Raw genomic sequence first — 27,739 nt, 5'->3', positions numbered from 1 at the left:
GCTTGCTTTCTTTCTTCTTGGTAAATATTATTTACCCTTGTAATGAATTTTATGGCCTTAATTTTGCTTAATTATTTCTAAACAAAAGGTATTATATTTCGATTTTGTCTACATAAAATATTATTACCTGATATTTTCAACTAATATTTCATAGAATATAGTTGTTAACGACAGATTGAGAGGAGAGAAAAGCAGGAAATAGTTTTTAAAAGACAGAATATCTTATCCAAAAAAAATCTCAGATATTAGTGTTGGACTAATTCGGATATGAAAATTCAATAAACTGCTTACAGGAAAGAATGGAATTTTTATTTTAACCTCAATTTACATAATTTATAGCGGGGAATTAATAAGGACACGCTCGTAAATGACTAAGCGTTAGAAATATATCAAATTAGTGTGTCAAAGTCCTCTTAAATAAGAAAATCTGTCAGTATTGAGTCCGATTGTGTAGCCGTATAAGTTCTTACAGTAAACATATCGTTATAAAGTAGGAGAGGAATTTTATTCTTTTTTGGGGTGGTGTTATTATCTCCCAAAGTCAAGCTTATCATCTTAATCTCATGATGTTATACATCGTCTCGCACGCTCAACACACACAAGAATGAGAATCCATTATTTATTTTAATCAAGTGCACTGAATGATAACAGGATGTATTTATTAAAGCCCCTGTTAAGTGTTGGGGCCCTAAATTTGCTAAAAATTTGATGGCAAAATTTTACTTAAATTGTATCATAATATGGAGGATAACGACTTGTTAAGCCGGCCCCGGACGTATTGTATGCGACAATTAATCTTTAATAATTATAGCAGAGTTATAGTGCTACTCGAATTAATAGCTTAATTTCAACTTTTACATTCATGTTAAAGGTATTACAAAGTTTTGGTATGGGGTCATGCATTCGGTTCAAATGAACATATCGGAAGCATATGCGATTTTACAATATTCAATGATCGTTGTCGCGGTTAAAATCGAGTCTAAAGTGATGAAATTGTAGATAATAAACTCTTTATGTTGTAAAGCGCCCTCTCAATATTTATATTACTTTAGCTCTAAAACAATGTTTCCTGACTAGGATCGACCGATTTGCCAATACTATTTTGAAATTATATATCAGAACTACATATTCTGAGATTTTCATGGTCGCAGCTACCATGGAATGGCCTTAGGCGCTATTTGAAATATTTGAAATTTACCGGGAGCACCGGTAAATTTGTTGATTATTCAACTTCTCGAAAGCAGAAGTGTTTCAGGGGCTAAATTTTCTAGTGCTTATAATAGATCCACAGGGGCATCCCAATATATCAAAATGGTAAAGAATTACTATCAATCTGATTTTCGAAATTTCCCAAAACTTTGCATTACCTTTAATGTAACCTTAATTTTGCTTATTGAAAAATAAAATTGTAATGTTTCGCACATTTTTTTCCTTCAAGTTAAAAAATCAGAAAATGATTATTTCAAGGATAAACAACATAAAAAGGAACTAATGATTAAATCATTTAATAAGCGGAAAACAGCTCGATGAAAGACTTTACCTCTTAATGGTGCAATTCTTAAACTAGAACGTGATTGGCGAAGGATTGATGTGAAAAAAATGTTGTAGTCCTTTGTCATAAAATCGACGCAATCCAGTCCTCAAAAGTTTGTCAAACAATCACCAGTAGAAAAAGAAAAGAGCCCTTCCATTTTTATTTCCGCTCAAACTGTTGATAAAATAAGCTGAAAAGAGACGAAATTCATTGATAGATATTAATAGGAGTAGCATCAACGGCTTGCGGAGTTTATGAATTACATTCACAAACTGTCATTCATTTTATACAAAGTTTGACGATAATGACGATGATGATAATGATATTAAATAATAATTTCATTTCTCATCATTTTACCTATGTTTTCCCTTATGTTTGGTTATTCATTAAAGTGAATGACGCTTTTGTGTTATTCCGTTTGATGAAGGTAAGATGAATGCATTTAGGCATAGTTAAAGGCTCTTTCTGCTCAAATGAACTTGTAGTTGTATAACAGGAGAATTTAAGAGCTCATCAACAAAGAAAAATGCATAAAATCTTATTTAAATACGATGGTATGTCGAATACAGATCTTAATTTAAAACTTTCAGTTTGGGACAGAAGGAAAGACTGTGCATCAATTTGGCCGCTGCTTTGATAACGTTGAACGGAACAATAAGCCTATATTTTAATTTGAAAAAAAGATCTTCTATGAACGCGATCACAAAGTCTTTCTAAATATCAGCCTAAAGCAATTCCAATGACTTCACCTGTGAAAATGTGGGAACATTACAATCACTGGCGTACTGATGGGGGTGGGGGGGGGGGGGGCTTGGGGCAGAAAAAATGCCCCCCAAAGTTTTTGCTCATTACGCCACTGATTACAATGACATGTTACGTAATAATAATAATAATAATAATAAATATAAATTTATTGAGCGCATAATAACCCGAAGTTTCTCTAAGCGCTTTACAAAGTAAAAAACAAGCAAGTACAAGTATATTTAAATAGTTACAAATTAAGAATAAAAATAAAGACCTTAAACTAAAGACATGTAGCTAAGAGAATTCATTGCGAGCAAAGTTAATACGTATCTAAGTCATAGGGTACCGATCATGCCCCCAAAATGATTTTTATGAAAATCTTTACCACCGAGTGTCTGGATTTCATTTTTTTGTCAACGCTTTGTAAAGGAAGACCAGATAATAATGGCTCGTGATGAATTTTGCTGTCTTTATGAGAAAAATGGAAGGAATAGATAAACATATCTGAAATAAAGGAACATTATATAAAACGTCGTCAAACTTCATCAAGCTAAGAGAGAGAGAGAGAGAGAGAGAGAGAGAGAGAAGCTAACTCACTTCTTCGATCTGACGTTGTATTTCAGGTGGGAGTTTGCTGAAGACCTGATCAAGATTGCAGGTCGGTCTTTTGGCGGGAATGACTGACGTCTGCGTTGGTGCCCTCTGTAGTTCATTTGTTTCATCGTTGGTTGCTGCTTCTCCTATCAATGAATTCCTTTTTCGCGTTGCCTGGCCAAAAAAAAGATGTAAGTGGTGTGAAAGAAAGTTGATAACTGTAATAACTGAATATTTAAGCTGGAAGTTATAAGATTAAATCAGCATCATTGCAACAAGACGGATGTGGGATTTGTCACTACACCTTGCGTGGCGTATCCCGATATATCGGGGGGGGGCATTTCGGGCGGGATGCAATTAGTGTTATAGATAAGGGGACTTGTTTCCCCGTCACCGTCGAATGGTGAGAAAAGGGAGGACCCCAAAAGGAGGGAAGGAGAGAGAGGGAGGGAAGGAAAGAGAGAAAGAGGGAAAGGGAGAGAGAGGAGGTGGGGGGGGGGGGAGAGGAAGAGATAATACGCCCTCCTATACCCTCTCCTTACTCGGTTACCTTGTTCTCTCATATCTTATTCACCTTTCAAAACTGCCCCTAACACCCATGCCCCTTCAATGGCTTGGTGCAGAAATACGGTGGAAAGTTTTTTTTTGCAGTTCCTTATACCGTACTAATTTTTCCATAATGCCACACATGGGGTATACACTGGTTCACCCTATGCTGAATAAGCCACTGGTACAAGTCATTAATTAAACATCATCAGTATCATAAAGATACGTCTAGATTATTTTGTTGTATGTTTATCTTAAAACTTTTTTTTTTTAATCTATTTTAGCAAAATGCTCACAATTTTTAAAGTTATGTCTTTTTCTTCTCCTTCTTTTTCACTCTTACCTTTTTTAAATCTAGATCTATTGCTCTCTCTCTCTCTCTCTCTCTCTCTCTCTTTCTCTCTCTCTCTCTCTCTGTTTACCTCGCTCTCTCTTTCTCTCTATCTCTCTTTCTTTATCTCCCTCTTGAACATTTTGAATATATTTTTTTATATTTGTTAGACGTCGCTATCAAGCTTACGGAGATCCAATTTTGTACTTTAGTACTGTTTCCACTTCATGTATGTACTAATATTTCGAAGAAACTAACTTAATCCCAGACTCTTTTCATTATGCGTAATTTTCACAATGTTTCCCCTATCGCCTATATTTTAAGGATTTCAAATGATTGCAGTGAATGTGTCGGTACTTCTACGAAGATATCCTATTGTAACTTAAACTTGAAATATATCATGTCAAAACACAGTGGTTCAAACAACATGTGAATAGTGAATAAAAAGATAAAAGTAATGAGAGCAACAAATAAGAGTCAACACAAAGTCATGTCGAATAATATATCAGACACTAATGAGTTCCTCATCCAATAAACAAATTTCATTTAATTATCCCGAGCCCACATGATGTTAAATATCACACACCTTGCAAGAAAACATGCTTGAAAGTGAGACTTACTATTCCATAATAACACGCCTCGCATGCTGGGACATATGTATTACACTTCCTACAGTCTCCGCAACCTGTGAAAAGAAAAGATGTATATAATAAAGAGTGATGATAATTAGAAAAGACAACATTTTACGTCGTCTGCATCAAGTCAACAATGACGCGTTTTATCAATTGTCCTAGAAACGATTGCAACGTCATCTGCAAAAATCAATATAAACCATTGCGTCAAAATAATGTATGAGCTACCGTAGCTATGGTATAACCAGAAACATTGCGACACTATACGTCATCTGACGATATTATGACTAGTAATTCCAATAAATGTATTCGTGATGACGCAATAATGATGGCCTAAATAGGAGGAATAATGAGAAAACGAAGTAGGTGAAAATACTGATAATTACATCTTTATGTGTTATATTGTTGCAAATTATATTGAAAGTTCTTTTGTTTAACGTATTAATTACGAAAGAAAATACGTGTTTGTTTATTTTTTTGTTTATTTTTTAATACAGTATAAAAACTACTTTCCGTCAAATATACAACCCAACTCAAATTTGAACGAATTAATTGTGCTATTCAAACGTTATATTGAGCATAATTATTATCGACATGTAGGCCAATTCTAATAGTAACACGGGCTCCAACACTGTGACATTTTTCACGACCAATGATAAGACTATATTAAAGATGTTTGGTAAGTCTTGCACTATAACAAGGTTAAAACATTGTTGTCTTTGTATTGCAGTCTTCTGCACTTCTCCTCAATTTACATACAACCTATTCGCAAATACCTTATACAACGTGTTCTTTTCATTGTGACGTAAAAATGACGACGGGAATACTTTTCCATGTATACAAAACATTATTTGCGCAAATACATAAAATGATATGCTGAAATGATTGCAAAGTAAGGAAATCTTTGAGCAAAAAAAAAACATGATTAACAATTAAAAGGGCACTCAATAAAATCTCACAGGAAAAGATGGGGACAAAGAGGCAAAGTGCATTGTCAAAGAAATTACACACAAAAATAAAAAAAAAAAACATTTTAACCATGGCGAGATACTTATCATAATCGATTTTTTTTTTAATTTTTTAATTTTCTTTTTACTATTTTTTTCCATTTAATTTCATTCAAAAAGTCAGAAGTTAACCAAAAAAAATCTTTATTACCCATCAGTTATCAAAACATAAAATAAATATCACATTTATTAAAATTTCGGGGAGAATATGGCTGACAAATTAGGGGAAAAACACATTGTTTTCAAATCTCAGTTTAACTGTGATTGAAAGGACTATGATATTCACATAGAGGCTCTTTTGTTCTCTAATATGAGTCGATTTTTCTTCTTCATGTTATGAGACTTTCAACTGAGTGTTCCCATTTACAATATGTATTGAAGAGGATAGATCCCCCATTAGATAACCATTTCATTAATGTATGATCAAATATTGAATGACTTAAACATGTCACTGACTTGATTCTTAAGTGTTTGCTTCGTGGGAATAGTAGCTTAAGATGTGGGTGGGAATCAAATAGTGAGTAGTCGCCCAGAAGTACTCGAAATGTAATTTTAAGAGTGTAAATGTCTCCTATTATTGCGCAGTAATAGATGATGTATTCTTCCATAGTTAATAATTAGCCATTCACATTACCAGGGGCCCATTATTCTGCATGAGAAATTATACTTCCTGGAAATTATTCATCTTGTTGGTCTTCGTCAAAAAAGAAGTCAAATCACGGAAAAAAACACATGTTTGGTTATAGTGTACAATAATGTGTTATTAGTTCATAGTAGACATTCACATTACATCGAGAACCGTTATCTTGATAATTGTAGTTTTCAGAAAACTATGTCCCGTGCAAGAAAGAAAGAAGAAGGGAAATCATGAAGGGGGAAGGGGGAAATCGTTATATCTGGGCTACCCTGCCTATATTTATAAGCTTATGAGTTAAGAGGAAGGGAGTGGTGTCTAGGTTATTGAGTGGCACAGCGTGAAAGATCGATTTTTTTTCCAAAATCTTTCTAGGATCCCCCCTCCCCATCATTGCACCATAAGGTGTCGTGGTCTTGTGGATACGTCACCGGACTGTGGATCACATGGTTCGCGATTCGAGTTCCGCCGCGGTACTAATGTCCTTTGGCAAGATATTAATGTAAATTTGCAAACCACCATCCAAGAATATTAAATGAGTATCAGGTAGGAGTTTATTACTTTATTGCTTTGAGCGCCTTTGGGCAGCTGGGCTAAAGCCAGGGTAATAATATATAAATATTGACTGGTTTGAGAGGCATGGTAAAAACTATTACCCAAGGTCATCTCGAAACTTTGCTGTGCCCCGAAGACGAAGTCGAAGCTCTCTCAAAAAAAGTGTGCAATGCAAATTTAGCTTTTATTATTAGTATATCATGGTATATGTATTTAATTCATGTGACTGGATATTTAAAAAAAAAAATTTTCCTTCTTATTCTACATTATGTGGATATCGAAGCTTTTGGCTTGATGATAACTGCTAGTGACAAATCACATTACCTCTCACACTGGAAACACAATACTTGCGTGAATGAGACGATAGACAAATAAACGTATCTGATTCATTTTTAAAGGGTCGCTTCCAATAAAAATTAATGGTACAATTCTGAAAGTGAAAAACTAATTATGATCATCTCCCTCTGTATCTGTCTCACCCCCTCTCTCTCTCTCTCTCTCTCTAATTTTACTTAATTTACAATTAGCGGCATCATTATGATACTCATTGCAAATCAATTGTATCATTTCCCTAGACGTATTATAGTTACTCTTGTTCAGATCAGCATCAGAGAGTTTAGATCGACTTTTTAAATCGACTTTTCAAATATAAGCACAATCACAAAGTACATTGAAATCGACATGTTTACTTTTTTATTGTTGTAAAGGTTTTTCGTTTTGTATAATTTAAAGTCAATTTCAATACAATTCTGCCTACTATAAGAAGAAAAAATACATTAAAAAAAAAACGAACAAAATACATGAAATGACCCCCATTATAACAACGCTGATCAAAATACCTTAGAACAAAAATAGTGTTTTTATTTTGGCCATACTTATAAAAGCAAGTGAGAAAAGAATCATATTTAGATGAATGAATATGCCCGCCTATGTGTTAATTGGAGATTAAAATGATGGGAGATACTGTGACATCCATTGTTTCCCTCTAAACTATCTATGACGTGCAGGAAGACTGTTAATCACACTGTATGTACATTAGCTTTGCAAGTATGGCGTGTCACGTGAATGGATCTAAGGCTATGATTGACTCGACAGATTCTGGCTGACTTAATATTATACTACATCATAATAATATTATTCGAACTTCACAGTGTTCAATTGTAACCTATGAGTGGAAAGTAAGTGGTAGTATAGAAGTGGTAGCAGTAGTAGAAGTAGTAATAGTTGTTGTTGTTGTTGTTGTAGTAGGAGGAGATGGAGAAGAAGCAGGGGGAGTAGGAGGGGATGTGGGCGAGTAGGAGGGGGTGTGGGCGAGTAGGAGGAGGAGATAAGAGTTAGTATAAGGGTAAGGGTTAGAGTAGGAGTAAGGGTATGATAAGGGGTAACGGTAAGGATAATGATGAGGGCTAACTTCTCGGCGAATATCGTCCGACACTCCCTCCCCATTCAAACTTCTCCCCCGATGCCCCCCCCCCCCTCCTTCACCCGTCTATTTCTCAATTTGTCTGATTTAATACCTGGTAGACCTGGCTAGATGCCCTGAGGTGTGAATTGATCTCATTCAAACGAGTGTGTGTGTTCTTTCACCTGCACGGTAGTCCGATTAATTAGAAACGCAAGTCGGTTGGCAACTCGTGGGAAATATACATGATATCCATTGATATCTCAAATATGACATGATTGGTAATTGATACAATTGCATCATAACTAATCTGATGATAGAGAGGAAGGGAGGGAGAAAAGAGAAAGAACGAGAGAGAGACTGAGTGGGTTGAGAAAATAATTGTGTATGATAGAGGCAGAGAAATAGAATTGATTGATAGAGAGATGAGTAGAGGAGAAAGAGAAAGAAAGGTATATAGAGAAGAGAGAGAGAGAGAGAGAGAGAGCAAAATGGGATATGCCTATACTGTAAATAAATTGAGAAGGGAAAGGGAAACAGAGAGAGAGAGAGAGATAGGAAAAAGAGGGAGAGGGAGAGAGAGAGAGAGAGAGAGAGAGAGATTCAGAAAGGAAGATCAATGGAATGACACCATGAACAGACTACGGTCGATTATTATTATTATTATCATCTTCTATACAAGCAGAAGAAAAGCTAAATCAGGCTGACGTTTGACACGCCCTACATTCACTTGAGAAGATAGCCAGATAGCCCAATGGGTTTCCTTTGATTCCATAATCACTTCTTGTCATACATTTTCTTTTGTCCCGTAAAGTGTTTGTTTTATCTGTACAAAATTTGAGCTATACTCTGACATACGCCCGCATCAAATGCATACAAGAGACAGACTCCAATATACTGTTTAATGATACGTCCATCTTTAGCGGATGCCAATGTAAACCAAACAGACTATATTGGCAAAGAAACATGAATGGAAATTTTTTCGGTTGATTGATGATGATCAAACCTGCAAATTTACTTAACGATCACGTCATGAACAGTGATAGATAATTAGGTCATTTAACGGCGACCAAACGTTAATTATAAGGATGTTTACAACCATTTATATCGCTTCATCAGGCTACCGGGGGAGGTAGAAAGAAAACCTTTGTAGATTTATTTTCAATGTAATGTACTGGAACTATACAGGGGGTCAACATGTAAGCTTGAATTTCACATGGAAAAATAAGTTCTTTAGACCAATTGATAGCTAAAAGATATGTGGGTTATTTTCTCCTGTTTGTGAAGTCTTTTCTTTCACTGCAATATTGTCCATTGTAGATTAGAATGTAAATCAATTCTAACATTCAATTTTAGCGGTTATTCATGCATACCAAGATTCTTGTTAATAGAGGCTACATGTTCTATTCACAAATTTTGTATCGATCAGCATAAAAAAATGTATACTTTTTACTTGATTACAGTTACACTTACAAATACAATTTGGCTTAAAATGACTGTTATGAAGCAACAGCAATCTAAGAAAGGACAATTGTAGCTTAAATGCTGTTCGTGAGCACTTCTTTCCAACATTATATTGGGCTTTCCAACATTAATATTACGTATTATGGCCAAGCAGGTACTCATTATAACCAGTAAAATATTCAACCATTGAACAATTAAGCTTCGTGGTAGAGATAACTATTATTTTATTAATATGTGCATGTTGGAAATCAAAAGTAGAAAGTAAAGCCGAAAACATTTTTTTTTAACGAACTAAGCAATAACCATATCGGTTAAAAACTTTCTAATGATCTCCAAATATATTTTTCGATGATATCATACACACTTCAACCGAAGTGCTTTTTTACTTGAAATCTTTTGACGTTACCTTAAATAGTCAACTAGATATGAAAAGCAAAGTGCATATTTTCGGAGTATACTATACTAGTCCCCCTTTTTAGTTATGACACGTCGACACTTCTTATAGTCAATAATACATCATTACCAGAAACTCCACGTACATTTTTTGGTTCTCCTCTTCCTAACAAAATAAGACAAATCCAATAATATATAGTATGCCACCATGCTCATTACTTTTCTTACGTGCCTAATCTAATAATATACATACTCTCAAGGTTATTATACTATGAAATCGTTCAAAAAATGCACGGCGTAAAAATCGAGAATCATAACGATCAAGCTCGATAGAGTCGTTGATTGCTGAAACTATGGAAACCAAGTATTGATTGTGGGACTTCCTTTTCTTTGATTATAGTATGATCAGTCAATGGTGTGTTTTCTTGTTGCTGATTCGTTTCTGGTTCCGTTGGTTTCTTGATGTTTTCATCCCTGCTGTTGCTCTACTCACTTGGGTGGTTGGATTGCCTGCTTTCCTACCCTATGTCCTATTTTAAACAAACACATGTATTAAACTATAATAGTAATGTGTTTGAATTTACAGTTATCTTTTATATGCATTAGGTATAATCTTTTACATAATTTAATGAGGTTGAAATCAGAGTGTAGATCCATTTGAAAAATTCTGCGAAGTTTCAAGTATTCTGATATGTCTCATGTTGCTTTGTAAAGTAGTTGTGAAAGAATGTCATCTACAAAATTCCCTTTCTGAAGAAATATTTCATTTGATGTATTACCTGAGTAGTATCTTACGTTGCTGTCAACATTTTCAAACGATTTTTAGTTGTGTTATTTTCAAAATTTAAGCATTGTACAATTTACATTGTCTCGATAATACCTTGCAAAAGTATATAACAAGGCATGATTTGGAGTGAAAACTAATATCGTATTCTTGTGGCATGAATACCAATCTCGAATACCAATCGTTTGAATGGCGTGTTTTTCACCTGCCCACAAGTAGATCCCGATGTACTGCACAGACATATGGGAAATTTCTTGAAATTTGTCACCGTATATACCCAATAATAGTTAAGTAACAAATATTAGCTTTTTACATCTTAAACACCTTAAAGATATTTTCTTGGATTTAAAGTCAAGCTAATAGTTTTAATTCAACTAAAATTTACTCGACTATGCTCGAAGTAGACAAATTACTGTTTCTTCACCACAAAAAATGAGCGAGAGCGAAAGAATTGCACTAAATACAGATTCTTATTTTCTACTCTTCTCCCGTCTTGTATAGGTTGGTGCATGTCTTGGTAAAGGTTGTAACCTTTCGTCGCGCGTTTTTTAAAACACACAGATGGAACAGTACTATTTTTTGTAGGTCGGTGGAAAGTTTGTTCATTCACTTAATCGCCACCACGTGGTAGGTTGTTTCATATACTTCTTTTCTGAAAGCGAGAGAAATGCTTACTTTTTTCTAAACAATGAGGTGGGACTAAATGCTCGCATCTAAAATTAATGAAAGAATAAATAATTTATTTGTACATGCCGCTTATCAAAGTTGTAACTATTAATATATGAATGGTACGTGTCAAAAGCTGCTTTCCTCAATCAAAATGAATTACGTCGGAAGGGTTCTTTTGTATAGAAAAATAATTCATTGTCGGTGGTACAAGTATGGGTTTACCGAACTTTATCGGTTACTTCGTTTCTATGGTAACCTTTTTTTGCCTGTTATGATTATCTATTACATCGAGGAATAGAGTTCCTCACAATACTTATCGACTCATTTAACAGAAACAAGCCTTCTGCCATTTTCTATTATAATTTCCGAGAATTATAATAAAGGGTTGGCGGTTATGTGTTTGCTTGTTTAATCGTGAACCTCGGCGTTTAAATTAGCAACAAACTTTACTCTCATCCGGTATAATGCTAATCTCCATCTCTTCCTCAATCTCCATCTCTCTCTCTCTCTCCCTATATATTTCTCTCTCTCTCTCTCTCTCTCCCTATATATTTCTCTCCCCTGCTCTCTCCCTTTTATCTGTCTCTTTCTATCTCTCTCTCTCCCTCTCACTAATCGCTGTCTAAACTGACTATAACTCTAGTGAACACTGTACAAGTGCTTTGCGATAGTGACATCGGTAGTAAATTAACTTTAATTGGAAATTCCTTTCTCAATACTGTCATTCATCCTAATTCCGAATAATTTTGATTGATTAAACCACATGTCATCATTTAGCTATTACTAAATTGGAATATTTCTCTCTACAACAATAATTTGATGGTATCATATGACATATTTTCAGTAAAGGATCGGTTGTGATGAAAAATCTTTGACTGGGATTGATTTCTTTCAAAATGTTGGTAGCACTAGACCTTTTTTCAGTTCAGTTCAGTTCAGTTTATTTTATTTTTGCACGGCACCAACTTCAGCCAAAGGCTGTTCTTCTGTTGGTCCGTGCGCAATATAAAAATTACATGTACAATTATAAGATAACACATATCATAACATATGAAATATTAAAAAAACAAAAACAAAAACAGAAACAAGAACATAAGTATACAAAGAAAAATGAAAATTTACAAACCAAGATACCTTCGCTATATTGGACTGAATTGATTGTATCCATTCCCTCGTGCGTATTCGCAAACAATTACATTAGACTAACACAAATATTTAATCAAGAATATGTACATATAAAGGTAATGACAACATGAACACATTTAGGGTGATACTTTTTAAAAAGAAAGATATCTATATACATACATAAGTGGAGAACAGTGTTGCATGTTACTTATCACAATTGACCTAGTTTAATAATGATAGCTTTGAGGGCATTACCTTTTACAAGTAAAGGCAATTAAGTGTATGATGAATAATGAACTGAACATAGCAATGAATCGCAACGGAAATCAAATCTGTTCACAAGTTTTGTCTGAGACCTGTAGATATAATGCGAATAATTACTCTGTATTAGTATTTATATGCTTTTCGCCATTCTCGCATAGAATAGTTTTAATATAATAATCTAAACAGGTTGATATTGAAATAACCATTTACGATAATTTGATTGGATATTAATATTCTTTAAATACAATGGAAACAACACTGAATGGAGACAAACGTATTTTTCGATAGATTGATCATATGGAAAATTCTTTGAAGTCTATATTACAGCAACAGTTTTGAACTTTATGTGTTAATACCTAAAATTGAAACTATGAAATGATTAAATGGAATCAAGTATATGGAGAGGGGTGTGGTAAATAAAGGCCGAATGAAAAATGAAAAATGAGGGGGAGAGAGAGAGAGGTGGTAGATGTGTCCGTGATATTCTAAGTTATAGCAAAATGATAATAAAGATAATGGTCGATATGAATGATACTTCGACAATCGGGACTTTTGTAATTTTATCAAAATCCTAACCGTAAAATATAAAGAGTAATATAAGACTGAAGACGCATTGTCCTTATCTTGGCTGCGCTCTCATAGAATTGCGCTACCTGAATTGGGAAGTACAGTACTCAATAGTGAAATATGCAAGTATATTAAATTCATGAATAAAAAGGTAATTAAACTGTTTGCTAGATATCAATCTGAGTGGGATGAGTTGAAAAGGTCTAAACAATAAGGTAGTCGGTAAATCAATTGTTTCGAAAGAGGATCCGCGTTTTTTTTTTTTTTTTGAAGTAAAGTCTGAAAGTTGCATCGACTTTAAAAGAATGTTTTTCAAAACGGGTAACCAAGAGAGGCATAATTGTTGGGGGTATATATGGCAAAAATCACAGCATAGCTTTTTGTAATGCAGTGAAATCCAGCCGTCTAATCGAATGGCAGAAAAAAATAGAAAAAGGAGAAGTAATAATATTTACACATGATATTTAATCAAGCCATCAATCAATAAACGTACATTTTCTTGGTTGTAGGCCATCTTCGAATATCAATAACACCTGCCTCGTTATTATATCAGATTCCTCTGTTTTATATGAATACATTGACATTACATGTAACATGGTAGGGTCGATTCAAGTTACATTTATTTGATAAGGGAAATTTTCAGCCGGTGGTGAAAAGCCAAAATGTTAATGTTCATTTTCATGTTCATGTTGATCTATTTACACAATAATCAACGACAATTCTATTTGTAAGTAGTTGATGACCTTAATAATTATTCATGCCTAAAAGCAATACCTTTAGCATTTTTTAATTTTAAATTCCAGGTCGTTCAAAAACATTTTTGTTGTTAAATAGTTGTAATGTTAAAGAGACTATAGATCATTAATTTATCAATATTTTTCAGCAAAAAGATTACGAAAATAATATTAAAGGGACAAAACTTAATGCTTATTCTGTGCTTTTACTTGTAATAAACCTATGATGACTGTGTAATTGTCCTTCGAGCAAGTTAGATGATTCGTCGTGAAAAAAATCGCTAAAAAGGTCGATAGTCGTATCAACGTCGTATTTATTATTCGTTTATCACAGTTATTTTAGGACTACAATTTATTTAACTTCTAATATTCAATTTAAACACATTGTTTATCAACCTTTCAGTTATGATATTTTTGTACAGCTGTTTTTTTAGATTGTAAATATGACTTATCGATCACAGGTGTATGCTGCGAGCAAATTACAAATCTCTTATACGTTGTGCTTCTCGTTTCTAGGTGTACGTTTTAAACTTTGATGATTTTGATAATAATTAATAACGAGTATATCTTTTTCTTCATCACCCAATAGGGTCTTAAATCTGGGATGCCCTCCGTCTCTTTCTGTCCATTCGTTTCCTTGATTGGTTGATTAGTTTATTGATTAATTCTAGTAATTGAGAAAATAATTTTGGTTGTTGCTGTTGTTGTTATTCTCCTCATTGAAATCATAATGTCATATATAAACACAAATCATGTGGGTCATTAATTTCATTTATAGGGTTTCCGCAGTAAATAACCAATGTATGGATGTATGTGGGTGTGTGGGAGGTTCCGGTGCGATGTGGGCATGTATGCGTTGTGTAGGAGTGGGCGCGTGGGTGTGCGATTAGTGGTGTGCGTGTATGGATCGTATGAAAAAGAATTACGAATATATTATGTTGGCTTTTGGGAGAGAAGGATGTTTGTGGGCGTGTGCGGCGGATGTGTGCGTGATGATGTGTTTTAGGGTAATTTTATAATAATAATGCAGATATCTGAATATCAGATATTGTTTTTTGACAGCAATACTATTTTTCCTTCAAATATCTTCATACTAGTATTCTCATCAGGAAGTTGCTTTCAAATAAAGAGTGTAGAGACCGATTCTTCCACGTTATATTGTCTTCTTGCCCGAAGTCGTTATACAGGCTATACGGTCACTTACTTCACCAGGGGCCTTAAACTGCGTGGAAAAGGGAGAATCATACAATCATACAATTATTAAGTGGGTTAAAAGTGTGAGTTGAAAAATTTGGCGGCAAGAATAGCAAAGGAACCAAATTCGACTTCAAAAATGAAGCTCAGAGGGTTCAGGTAATAATTTTAAAAACTCCTGTAGTCGCTCTTCTTATATAAAGTGAGCGGATAGAGCGATTTCCTGGGCTCTTGAAAATCCTGACATGCGTACTTGCTTGTAACCTGTCGATCTCCCACATTATCCCCGTGACAGGTTGATTGGGGTAGGCTATGATCCCACACACTGATCTTACATCAGTGAATGTGACCGGGGAACATAAGTGACCAATGAAATCAATACCCTCAGTGAAAGCAGCGCTAGAAAAAGAGCAAGGGATTATCTGGGCAGATTCTTGTCCAATAACGTTGCTTAAAGGAAGAGCAGTAAAACAAAAATATATTAAAAAAAGCCGCAGAAAATAGTTTTTCTCATCATGTCATGTAGGTCATCTCTTAAAATCTATAACTTAAGTCTAATCTCTTCACTTGTACTTGGTATACTCGTTTGTTGATTTGGCCTTCCTTATTGATGATTTGAATGCCAATCTGATCGGAAATTACTTAATGTATTTCGCCAATTACATTTTCTTTCTTTTATGCAATACACAAGTAGATCAATAATGCGTACATTTTGGAAGCCCTACTGTTACTTTTAAAAGCAATGTTTCTTATATGGCTCAATACTTCAACGGCATCACATCGCGTACTGAATAACAACTAGACATAGAAGGATCTTCTGTCAATATCACATGTAAAAATGTAAAAGTATTTTCTTTATTCTTATGAAGATCAGGATCTTGTCTTCACCTATTACATTATAGTCATAATTAATTCATTTTCATTCAATGTAAAATCCACTTTCAGTCATTTAAAATCTTTGGACAGTGGCGCCATTTTCGTCCCAAGGTAATTGCTAAAGGTTTTACATCTAGGGGTAACTTTGTACTTTGCAGATCCCCCCCCCCCCACCCTCCTCCTGATGATTATATTCATTCACTGATTATTCAACGATGAGAGAATAGCAAAGGACCAGACAGCTCCACTCTCTTTAAAAAAAAAATCCAAATCCAAAGGGACTATTTTGGAATGTATTATAGGAGATGCGTACAATTCCCAGCATGAAGAAGTAAATTCGCCTCCGCATCTCTTAAATACTACCTGTCCAAGTCCTCGGGATCACGGGCTTAAGATAGGGCAATCAACTCTCAAGGAAGAAAGGGTAAGAGTATCGTAGATGTACCTTCCAGCCTCAAAATCTAATTTTCACCATTAAAAATTATCCTCCGAATATGGATCTATAGTTTGATTGGTGATTTATGATTTGCTTACTAATACGACTTGGTGTTTAAGAAAAGGTACTCTTTATGTATTAGTATACAGGCTATACTGTATTTAAAACGAATTAAAGCAGAACAGTAAAAGAACAGATTCTGAATTTTCAGACTACAATGGCAACAAGTCTTCCAATAAAGCACTAGAAGAAGTGAAAGAACTTGAAGCGATGGGCGGATTTTCCTTAATCCGATATCTCAGACTAGGAGCTTATCGCGGTATCTTGCACGCCTTCCTTAAGATTTCACTAACAGCGCACTTTGTCTGAACTGCCGAAGGTAACAAGAACAAAAACCATTGTACTAAGTTTGATGTAGTTGCAAAAAATTAGTGGATCCAATTCAGTTATTCAATACAGATTATGCTAGAAAATGATTGAAGTTTAAAGAACAAAAACTTGTAAAGCAGTAGAATGGATTTAAGAATAACTGCTGCGCTAGATCTTTATTTTCTTGTAGAGACTAGTATTTCACGGTAACAAACCTCATAGTACTTCTGTATAAACTTGAATGAATTGTTCATCATAATGTATGACCTAAATATAAACTCTTAAATTAATAAGAAGCGGTCATGGGGCTAAACGTGATGTACAGCATTACTACTTGTCAAATTTGTGATATATTTCTTTTCACTACAAATCGAGAACAGATGATGTCATGAACGCTTTCAAAATGCGCTGATTGCCACGGAGGCACACTTCAATATGTTTCCAGCATCTGTCTTGGTTTGTATTTCTATGATGATTGAAAGTAATCTAGTTCAGACTCAAATTCATTACTTGTAATTTCTCACAAGTATCATTTGATTGAGCATACATCTCTAGTCAGTGTGGAGGTGTTGATTTATATGTATGTAGGAGAGATGGCGGGGATACTGAGTCCATCAACTATAGTTCTTAATATCGCTTCGCTTAAAACAGCGAAAGAGTGAGAGAGAGGGAGAGAGAGAGAGAGAGAGAGAGAGAAAAGAAACCTTCAACTACGAATGAGGTAGAATAGAGCTATGCATAAATTTTACTTCTTTATTGTTTAGACATGTGATGATTTAATTCGAGAACAACCTCACACATATACAGTAAGCGCAATGGAAGTTGTTAGTTAAGACATTAATTTGATAGTGAACGTTTTTTAGATCTTAGATTTGGAAGCTTTAGTGAGAGCTTTAATGTGCAATAATTTCCTAAAATTTACATTCGGTTTGATTTAATTCTTTTTATAAGGAGATATCATATTAATGGGATAATCGGCTTAATCATCAATGTAAATAGCTATTTATATCATCTGATAATTACTGAAGAAATAATGAGATTTATTGCTTGTATTTATAAAAGAAATATCATTCTGTCGCGAAATATTTTTCTTCTTAATAACAGTATAATAAACCCTATTCGGGTTCTATAATCTTTGGAAATATCTGGATATGCTATTAGTCAATAACAATTTTGATTACACAAAACGAATTTGATAAGCAAAATTATTCCAGAAATCGTGGCAAGTCTGATTTTCAGACTTTTTATACCTACAAATAATAAATGCATTTGTTTAAATAAATGACGTACGCACTAGTCAATTCTACTTTTTCCATTTGGTTGAGTATTTAGATTATAGAAATACTGACAAGATCAATTAAAATGCAAATATTGTTTATCAATATTCGAAAGGAATTTCCTAGTATCGCTGGAATTTCATATCATGTTTTTTCCTCCATATTCTCGAATATACTTTTCATCAACAGTTCCTACTTGTCGAGTAAGGCTCGTAATGAATTGGCAAAATAAACTTAAAGCGAACATGAACAAAACTTATTGTCCCTAGCTGTAATATGGGCAGCTGTACCCCAAAAAAGAAGGGAAAAATGATATTACATGCGATGTCTATACAGCTTATGACCCCCCCCCCCCCCGTCATGTCCCTGAAAACAATTTGGATTCCTTTCCTAAATTGAGTATAAGTAATACAGTACATATTTCCAACATTTGTCCTAAATGAAGGCATTCATTGGCGACAAAAGTGAAGATTGATTTCATGGTGTAGGTTTCATTTCACGAAAACAAGCTTGACACTATTCATTTTCGCTTCGTGGTAGGAAAATTAACAAGCCGGGAGACAAAAACATACTGATTTATGCAGGCGCGGATCCAGGATTTCTTAGGGGGGGGGGCCCAAATTTGAAATTATGCGAGCCAAATATTGGTACATAATGGTGACCAGCAGTGATGTAATTAGGGGGGTGGGTGCAGGGAGGGGCGTGTTTCAACCCACCCTCCTCTGCGAAGAGCGGAAGCTTTGACATTTCAATAAATTATTAGAGAAAGAAGACGATTCGTTTTACCGTTCCCAAAAATAATCCTCGTCTGAATTATGTCCCCCCCCCCCCCTCGCGCGGAATCTTTAACGTTTCATTCAATCATTAGAGAAAGAAGACAATTCGTTGTGTCGTGTTATCGACTACTAATCTTCGTCTAAATTCAGTTTTTCCCCTCCCGCGCGAAGCGCGAAAGATTTTTTAGAGAAAGAATACCAATCGTTGTAACGTTCTCGACTCTTAATCCTTGTCTGAATATCAAAAATGTTCTTTGTCTACACCCTTTTCTTCATACGTCCTCTTCCTTTTCACTCCTCTATTTTTTTGGCCGGCGGTTTTGGGGGACCATACTGCGCCCCTGGCTACGCGCCTGTGGTCAGATGAACATATTATGTTGATACCTTGTCCGCCCCCGGAAGGTCAGGGGTTTAAGGCAATAATTTACGGTCAGATTAGCACTCAGGGGTCCGCCTTAGGGCCCTAGGCGGGGTCCAGAGGGCAGAGCCCTAAGTTCAGGGGTTTTAGGCAATTAATTACGGTCAGATGAGCATTATTTTGATACCTAATTGGCGTGGGGTTCAGGGGTCGGAGCCCTTGGGAGCCCAAGGGTTTTAGGCACTCAATTACTCTACCTCATCGTATGGGAAATGTTGTTTCCACAGAGTTTTTGGATAATCTAATTACAAAAATAATGATAGCATTCAAGAGAGTGCGTTTCTATCTACTAAAAGAAGCAAGGAAAAACACTCTAAGAAAACGTAAAAATATGTTTATATTTGCTATTCAATCCTAAAACAACAGGCACTTTTAAATCAGGCATTTCTGTGACTCAAGTTACATAGAAACCGAAGCTGAAATGTGATTTCAAGTATTGATTGCATATCATTTTAATGAGTTATTGGATCGTCGTCATTGCAAAAAGAGTTTTTTTTCTTCAACTTTTCGCTGGATCATGACAACATACTCCATTTAAGATGATATGTTCTAATTGTTCTCCAAAAAAACTTGCATAATTATGAAATTATATCATGAAGAGTAGATGCTCATTAAAAAATAAGTCTCGTTTTTCAGGAAGTGGAAAATGAAAACCTTTTTTTCCGTGTTAGAAAGTGTTTATTTTTCATAGATACGTATTTACTTCCTGAAGGGATATTTTCAACAAAAAAAGAGAAGAAGAAAAATATGAGGAAGAAAGTTTTTATATTGAAGTATCGTCATGTATAGCGATGAAACTTAATGGTTGTGCGACCTCAATAACTTATTGCAATTTGTATTTTTTTAATCGAAGTTTGCTTCTTTTCATTTCATTTGCCCAATATGATGATAATTAGTCTTTTGATGAACAAATTCAAAAAATGTAATGTAATTTAGCATTGTCAGCACCATAGCAAAATGCTTGAGTAATAATCGTTCAAAAGACAAAGCAAACGAAACTTACTTTTTATTTTTAGGTTTAAGCAATTGGTAAAGTTATCTGAACTGTATTTTGTTTGATTTTTACAGTGTTCTTTCTAAATAATGAGTAGCCGTCACATTCTTTGTCTTATGGTCTTTAAAGGCACACTGCCATATTTGTAGCTCCTTGCTCCCTCTATATAGAAAACTTCCCCAATCGTTGCCTGTTGGTCCCCCATGATCCTCTTTTTCTTATGTTAAATGAGAGCTGAGAATAATGAGATAGCCACCTGTCACAGTGACCTCGATGGCTCTCTGTGTGGTCTAATCCCTTCTGGCCCAGTAGTGGTGACGGTCTTTAAAATGAAATAAAAACTTTGGTGGGAAATAGAACAAGAGATACTAAGTAAAAATTACTTACTTGTTATTTCACATCCAGCTTGAGCATATGTGAAGCACATGATGAGGAGGAAAAGTGTAATAGTTGATGCGATCATAGCCCTTAACCCATCCACTCCCATGGTGATAACCAGGCGACGTCAGGTATTAGGTATTAGAATACGCGAGGCTAGGTTCTGAGGATTAATAAAGATCTACGGAACTGCTTAGAGCATAGTTTTTATGAGTGTCCTCTTGAGTGTCGTGCTTTCTCTCTTTGCGATGTGAGATGTTCCTTAATCATATATATATATAGCTTTTTGAGCAATTGCTGAACCGTATATAATATTTTGATTATGATCTACGCGTAAAAACACATACACATATCATCATATAATTTAACTCGTGATTAAAAATGTGGATTTTCTATACCTTCACATTTTTTCTCATTTACATATAGATAGAACTGTTCTTGGCCACAGAAACCAACTCTCCTTTAAACACAAGTGCCATATGGTATTACTTTATCTCACATGTAAATGAGACAAGATGTGAAGGTATAGAAAATCCACATTTTTAATCACGAGTTAAATTATATAAACATATCAACATATAATTTAACTCGTGATTAAAAATGTGGATTTTCTATACCTTCACATTTTGTCTCATTTACATATAGATAGAACTTTTCTTGGCCACAGAAACCAACTCTCCTTTAAACACAAGTGCCATATGGTATTACTTTATCTCCCACGTCATTGATGGTTATTAGGTGGTTATTTTACCTGACTGCTTAAAAAGCATAAATGCTTGTAAGTAAGCAACCAGACGGCCGACTGGGCGCGGATCCAGGATTTCTTAGGGGAGCCAAATATTGGTACGTAATGGTGACCAGCAGTGATGTAATTGGGGGGGGGGGGTGGGTGCAGGGAGGGACGAGTTTTCCCCTCCCTCCTTCGCGAAGCGCGAAAGCTTTGACATTTCAATAAATTATTAGAGATAGGAGACGATTCGTTGTACCGTTTCCAAAAATAATCCTCGTCTGAATTTTGTTCCCCCCCCCCCTCACACGGAAGCTTTTACATTTCATTAAATCATTAGAGAAAGAAGACGATTCGTTCTGTCGTTATCGACTCTTAATCTTCGTCTAAATTCAGGTTCCCCCTCTCGCGCGAAGCGCGGAAGATTTTACGTTTCATTAAATTATTATAGAAAGAAAACGAATCGTTGTAACGTTTTCGACTTTTAATCCTTGTCTGAATTTCAAAATGTTCTTTGTCTACTCCCTTTTCCTTTTCACTCCTCTCTTCTTTTGGGGGACCACCCGACCGCCCCCCTGGCTACGCGCCTGCGGTCAGATGAACATATGTTGATACCTTGTCCGCCCCGGAAGCTCAGGGGTTTAAGGCAATAATTTACAGTCAGATTAGCACTCAGGGGTCCGCCTTAGGGCCCTCGGCGGTGTCCAGGGGCAGAGCCCCCGAAGTTCAGGGGTTTTAGACATTTAATTACGGTCAGATAAGCATTATTTCAACATATAATTTAACTCGTGATTAAAAATGTGGATTTTCTATACCTTCACATTTTTTCTCATTTACATATAGATAGAACTTTTCTTGGCCACAGAAACCAACTCTCCTTTAAACACAAGTGCCATATGGTATTATTTTATCTCCCACGTCATTGATGGTTATAAGGTGGTTATTTTACCTGACTGCTTAAAAAGCATAAATGCTTGTAAGTAAGCAACCTGATGGCCGACCAGGCGCGGATTCAGGATTTCTTAGGGGGGCCCAAATTTGAAATTATGCGAGCCAAATATTGGTACGTAATGGTGACCAGCAGTGATGTAATTGGGGGGGGGGGGGTGGGTGCAGGGAGGGACGATCTTTCCCCCTCCCTCCTTCGCGAAGCGCGGAAGCTTTGACATTTCAATAAATTATTAGAGATAGGAGACGATTCGTTGTACCGTTCCCAAAAATAATCCTCGTCTGAATTATGTTCCCCCCCCCCCTCACGCGGAAGCTTTTACGTTTCATTAAATTATTAGAGCAAGAAGACGAATCGTTGTAACGTTTTCGACTCTTAATCCTTGTCTGAATTTCAAAATGTTCTTTGTCTACTCCCTTTTCCTTTTCACTCCTCTCTTCTTTTGGCCGGCATTTTTGGGGGGACCACCCCACCGCCCCCCTGGCTACGCGCCTGCGGTCAGATGAACATAATACCTTGTCCGCCCCGGAAGCTCAGGGGTTTGAGGCAATAATTTACGGTCAGATTAGCACTCAGTGGTCCGCCTTAGGGCCCTCGGCGGGGTCCAGGGGCAGAGCCCCCGAAGTTCAGGGGTTTTAGACATTTAATTACGGTCAGATAAGCATTATTTTGATACCTAATTGTGACACTGGCAGGTTACTAATTGGCGTGGGGTTCAGGGGTCGGAGCCCCCGGAAGCCAAGGGTTTTAGGCACTCAATTACGGTCAGATGAATATCAAGGGGCCCGCCTTAGGGCTCTTTGTCGGGTCCAGAGGGCAGAGACCCCGAAAGTTCAGGGGTTTTAGGTGTTTAATTACGGTCAGATGAGCATTTTTTGATACCTTATTATTTTGTGACACTGGCAGGAAACTATTTGGCGTGGGGTCCAGGCGGCAAAGCCCACAGAAATCAGGGGTTTTAGGCATTAAATTACCAACAGATGAGCATCTAAGGGCCCGTCTTAGGGCCCTAGATGGAATCCAGGGGGCAGAGCCCTCGGGGTTTTAGGCATTTAATCATGGTCAGATGAGTATATTTTGATACCTCATTATAATGTGACACTGGCAGTTAACTATTTTTTTTCTTTCTTGCTCTCTTTCTTTCTATTTCTCTTTAATATACTTTTTCCAAAAAGTGGGTGGTGGGGGGGGGGTGGGGGTTCGAGGATCCCGATCCCCGCCGTTCCGCGAGCCCTGACATGTAGGCATCTCAAGAAGCATTTCCTTGCCTGGCTGTAAATTTAGGAATTTGTCATTTTCCAACAAACGCATAAAAAGTATAATATACTTAAAACTATGTCATTTCAGCATTATTTGTAAATCACCGTTATGGAATCAGAAATAAACCACGTTTGAATTTTATTTCCCCAAAGCCCCCCCCCCCCCCCCCCCTATCAGTACGCCAGTGCCCCCCCCCCCCCCCCCGACCTACACCTTGTTGGCGGGAAAATTGCAACTGATATCCCTTACCTTTCTTCATTCTCTTTCTTTTTCTTTCCCTTTCTCTCCTCTTTCCCTTTCCCTTCCCTTCCTTCTTTCTCTTTTATGTTTGCTGGAGGAGGGCAAGGTCATTTTGGCCCCACCCCGCTCCACACATTGTTGGCGGGATTAACCGCAACTGATCTCCCTTTCTTTTCTACTTTTTCTTTCTTCTTCCTCTTTTTTGTTCCCTTTTAGCTCTCCTCTTTTAAGGCAAGGGCCTTTTGTCCCCCCCCCCGATCCACAATCTGTTGGCGGGAAAATTGCAACTGATATCTCCCTTCTTTTGTTTTCTTCTTCCTCTTTTTTCTTCCCTTTATCTCCTCTTCTTCTTTTATCTTTCCCTTCATCCCTCTTTTCCTTTCTTCTTCGTCTTCTTTTTTCCCCTTTTTCTCCTCTTTCCCTTTCCCTTCTTTTCCCTCTCTCTGTCTCCTTTTTTTTTGCGGGGGGGGGGGGGGGCAAGGCCCGCTCGCCCCCCCCCCCCCTGGATCCGCGCCTGGATATAAGTATATAATATACAGCAAGAGAGAGAGAGAGAGAGAGAGAGAGATAGAAAGAGAGAGGGGGAGAACAAGAAGTATTATTTTTGTTTTATATTTTAAGCGAAAAATACAAATAGATTGTCAGGGGAGAGTATAATAATAAGCAGTAAAGACCTACACATCGCTATAAAAACAGAACAATGGCAACATATTACTTTTCATGTATATGTATTGTATGGTTACAAGAATTTCTCACTAATAACACAACTCAAATTATCTTTAAAGCAAAAAACTGCTAGAGGCGAGAGGTGCATGGGACTTGACATTCCACCTTTAAAAAGTTTCTTCAGAAAATCTATGTCTATTGTTTGCCAATTGATCTGACACAAATAGCAATGCCTCAAGTCACTTTTAAAGAGCACTTTCAAGTTCACGATTCACAATTAGGATGAAACTTGATAAATCATGTGGAATCATCGTGTTGATATAGTTGCCATGGTTTCAAAGTTGAATGATGGTTCAGATTAGATGTTATTTCAATATATAGGTTCAGTGCAACTAGTACTATATTCTCTCTTTCACCTTTAACGGAACTTGGTAACATTGTTCAGATTAGAGAAAAATGGTGCTATAAAGTAGTGACTTCAATGGCAGATGTACAAATTAAAGATAATCTGAAAGTTTGAATGAAAACAGACTATTATTAATGATACAAATTGGAAAAACTGATCTAATCGATTCCTTAATTCTCCCAACTATTTTAGGTGAACGAAAATCGTCATAAAGCAATGACTTGGCGCTATATACCATTCCAGATATTCGAGCGTTGACAGATTTTTAAAAGCCTGTGTTATGTCTTATTTTCATGGAAAGACGGTTGGGAAAATTTAAGTGGTCGGGAGAATTTACTGTTAGAGAGTGTTGCACAGTGACGCCATCAAAGAAAACCATAAATATCTTTGTGGTATGAGATTTTTTTTCAGCATTTTTTGCATGTTAGAGGGTTAGTACAGTAGAAGGAATATAATAAGTAACATTACATACACAAAATTAATTACGCAGTTTTTTCATCAACCTTCAACAATGTTCCCGAGTCACTTTAACAATACCACATTACCTCGAATCAAAGACTTACGCGTATACATCTATCAAATTTCCCTGATATTCATTAATTCGTTTTTAGGAAAAGTAGAAAATATTTTACAGTTTACCATTAGCAAATCGAAAATGGCAAGGAATTAGATATTGAATTGAGTATACTGTATTGATATAATATGTATATATTATATGTACACATAATTAATTTCATAATGTTTTTAAATCAGTTTAACCGTCAGATGCCACCTATATTATTAGATTATATGTTTGTTTTAATGATTGATCAATTATTTGCGTTTGGGCATTAAACACAATCCTCTCACTTCATTGTTTTACAGCGCAACGACGCAAATAGACACATCAAGTCCAGTTTAATCGACAAGAGTTTGTTTTAAACAAATTTACATAAATTTGCAAAAAAAATATTGAATATCCAATCTATTGTTGGCATAAATCATATAAGAATAGAGACTTTTCATAAACAAACAAATCATCAAAGCTTCTTTAATAAAACATGCTCAACTTTATTCTTTATTTATTTTTACTTTTGTCACGGCTTATAATTTATACAATCATCTGGTGCGTATAATTGCTGGGAGTTATGGGCGCTGATTAAACTATCAAAGCAATACCAAACTTTATCCAGATCATAACTATCTTAAAGAAAGCAGATGGCTCTCGTTGGGAATAAGCTCTAGGAAAAAGATTCTTCAGGCCCCAAATCATCATATTGGATACAGTCACAAGTCGAGTCGTGTCATCCGATCCCGGAAAGAATTCTGCAATGAAGTCATCCCATCTAAATTATCATTCCAGACCGAATTCGTTTATTCAATGAATTCCTCATCAGCAGTTTGAGCTAGCGCAGTTTGAGCTGACCCAGTTGCCGAAATTGACCCACTCTTCACCAAATTATGATATGATACCAAAAGAAGCAAGGAAAAACACTCTAAGAAAACGTAAAAATATGTTTATATTTGCTATTCAATCCTAAAACAACAGGCACTTTTAAATCAGGCATTTCTGTGACTCAAGTTACATAGAAACCGAAGCTGAAATGTGATTTCAAGTATTGATTGCATATCATTTTGATGAGTTATTGGATCGTCGTCATTGCAAAAAGTTTTTTTTCTTCAACTTTTCGCTGGATCATGACAACATACTCCATTTAAGATGATATGTTCTAATTGTTCTCCAAAAAAACTTGCATAATTATGAAATTATATCATGAAGAGTAGATGCTCATTAAAAAATAAGTCTCGTTTTTCAGGAAGTGGAAAATGAAAACCTTTTTTTCCGTGTTAGAAAATGTTTTTTTTTCATAGATACGTATTTACTTCCTGAAGGGATATTTTCAAAGAAAAAAAGAAGAAGAAAAATATGAGGAAGAAAGTTTTTATATTGAAGTATCGTCATGTATAGCGATGAAACTTAATGGTTGTGCGACCTCAAGAACTTAATGCAATTTGTATTTTTTTAATCGAAGTTTGCTTCCTTTCATTTCATTTGCTCAATATGATGATAATTAGTCTTTTGATGAACAAATTAAAAAAATGTAATGTAATTTAGCATTGTCAGCACCATAGCAAAATGCTTGAGTAATAATCGTTCAAAAGACAAAGCAAACAAAACTTACCTTTTATTTCTAGTTTTAAGCATTTGGTAAAGTTATCTGAAATGTATTTTGTTTGATTTTTACAGTGTTCTTTCTAAATAATGAGTAGCCGTCACATTCTTTGTCTTATGGTCTTTAAAATGAAATAAAAACTTTGGTGGGAAATAGAACAAGAGATACTGAGTAAAAAAATTACTTACTTCTTATTTTACATCCAGCTTGAGCATATGTGAAGCACATGATGAGGAGGAAAAGTGTAATAGTTGATGCGATCATAGCCCTTAACCCATCCACTCCCATGGTGATAACCACCGGGCAGTTGCCCCAAAACTCCGTTTCACCTTAGTCTGGGGCAAAAATCAGGATCTGTCAGGCGACGTCAATAGATAAAGCTGAACAAATGACAAATCCCAACACTTAATAAAACCACGACGAGCTAACAATGTGTGAGGAGAGATATATTTACGCCAGGTATTAGAAAACGCGAGGCTAGGTTCTGAGGATTAATAAAGATCTACGGACCTGCTTAGAGCATATTTTTTATGAGTGTCCTCTTGAGTGTCGCGCTTTCTCTCTTTGCGATGTGAGAAATATGGGCGTTGATGAGGTATTTTCGCGCGGTTTTTGTTGGCGCCCTTTGAAGTGGAAGCTGA

General features: G+C 35.8%; 1 protein-coding gene across 2 annotated transcripts; it reads right to left on the bottom strand.

Annotated features, from left to right (window-relative positions):
• Positions 1–1,444: 1,444 nt before the first annotated feature.
• Positions 1,445–27,739, bottom strand: LOC105438197. 2 transcript variants are annotated; one of them, XM_030972897.1, is made up of 4 exons: positions 27,287–27,739; positions 4,370–4,434; positions 2,876–3,046; positions 1,445–1,724 (listed from the first exon to the last, which is right to left on the bottom strand). In XM_030972897.1, exons 1-4 carry the CDS (start codon positions 27,384–27,386, stop codon positions 1,704–1,706), a joined length of 357 nt encoding a protein of 118 aa, XP_030828757.1. In that variant the 5' UTR covers positions 27,387–27,739; the 3' UTR covers positions 1,445–1,703. The 2 variants fall into 2 exon arrangements, with proteins under 2 accessions (XP_030828757.1, XP_011664014.1); XM_011665712.2 differs by lacking the exon at positions 27,287–27,739 and adding an exon at positions 20,707–20,883.

The sequence above is a fragment of the Strongylocentrotus purpuratus genome, unplaced genomic scaffold, assembly GCF_000002235.5.
Source record: "Strongylocentrotus purpuratus isolate Spur 01 unplaced genomic scaffold, Spur_5.0 spur5_scaffold_6, whole genome shotgun sequence".
In the NCBI taxonomy this organism is placed as follows: domain Eukaryota; kingdom Metazoa; phylum Echinodermata; class Echinoidea; order Camarodonta; family Strongylocentrotidae; genus Strongylocentrotus; species Strongylocentrotus purpuratus.
Note: the sequence above shows the minus strand (reverse complement) of the source record. Positions and strands in the feature narration are given on the sequence as shown.

Bases quoted from the DNA above. Each gene is read 5' to 3' on its own strand.
- LOC105438197 (XM_030972897.1), bottom strand. From the start codon at position 27,386: ATGGGAGTGGATGGGTTAAGGGCTATGATCGCATCAACTATTACACTT. The intron at 3,047-4,369 runs GTAAGTCTCACT...TTTTTTGGCCAG, and splicing joins AGGCGTGTTATTATGGAATA to GCAACGCGAAAAAGGAATTC. The intron at 1,725-2,875 runs GTGAGTTAGCTT...GTCTCTTTTCAG, and splicing joins TACAACGTCAGATCGAAGAA to CTTATTTTATCAACAGTTTG.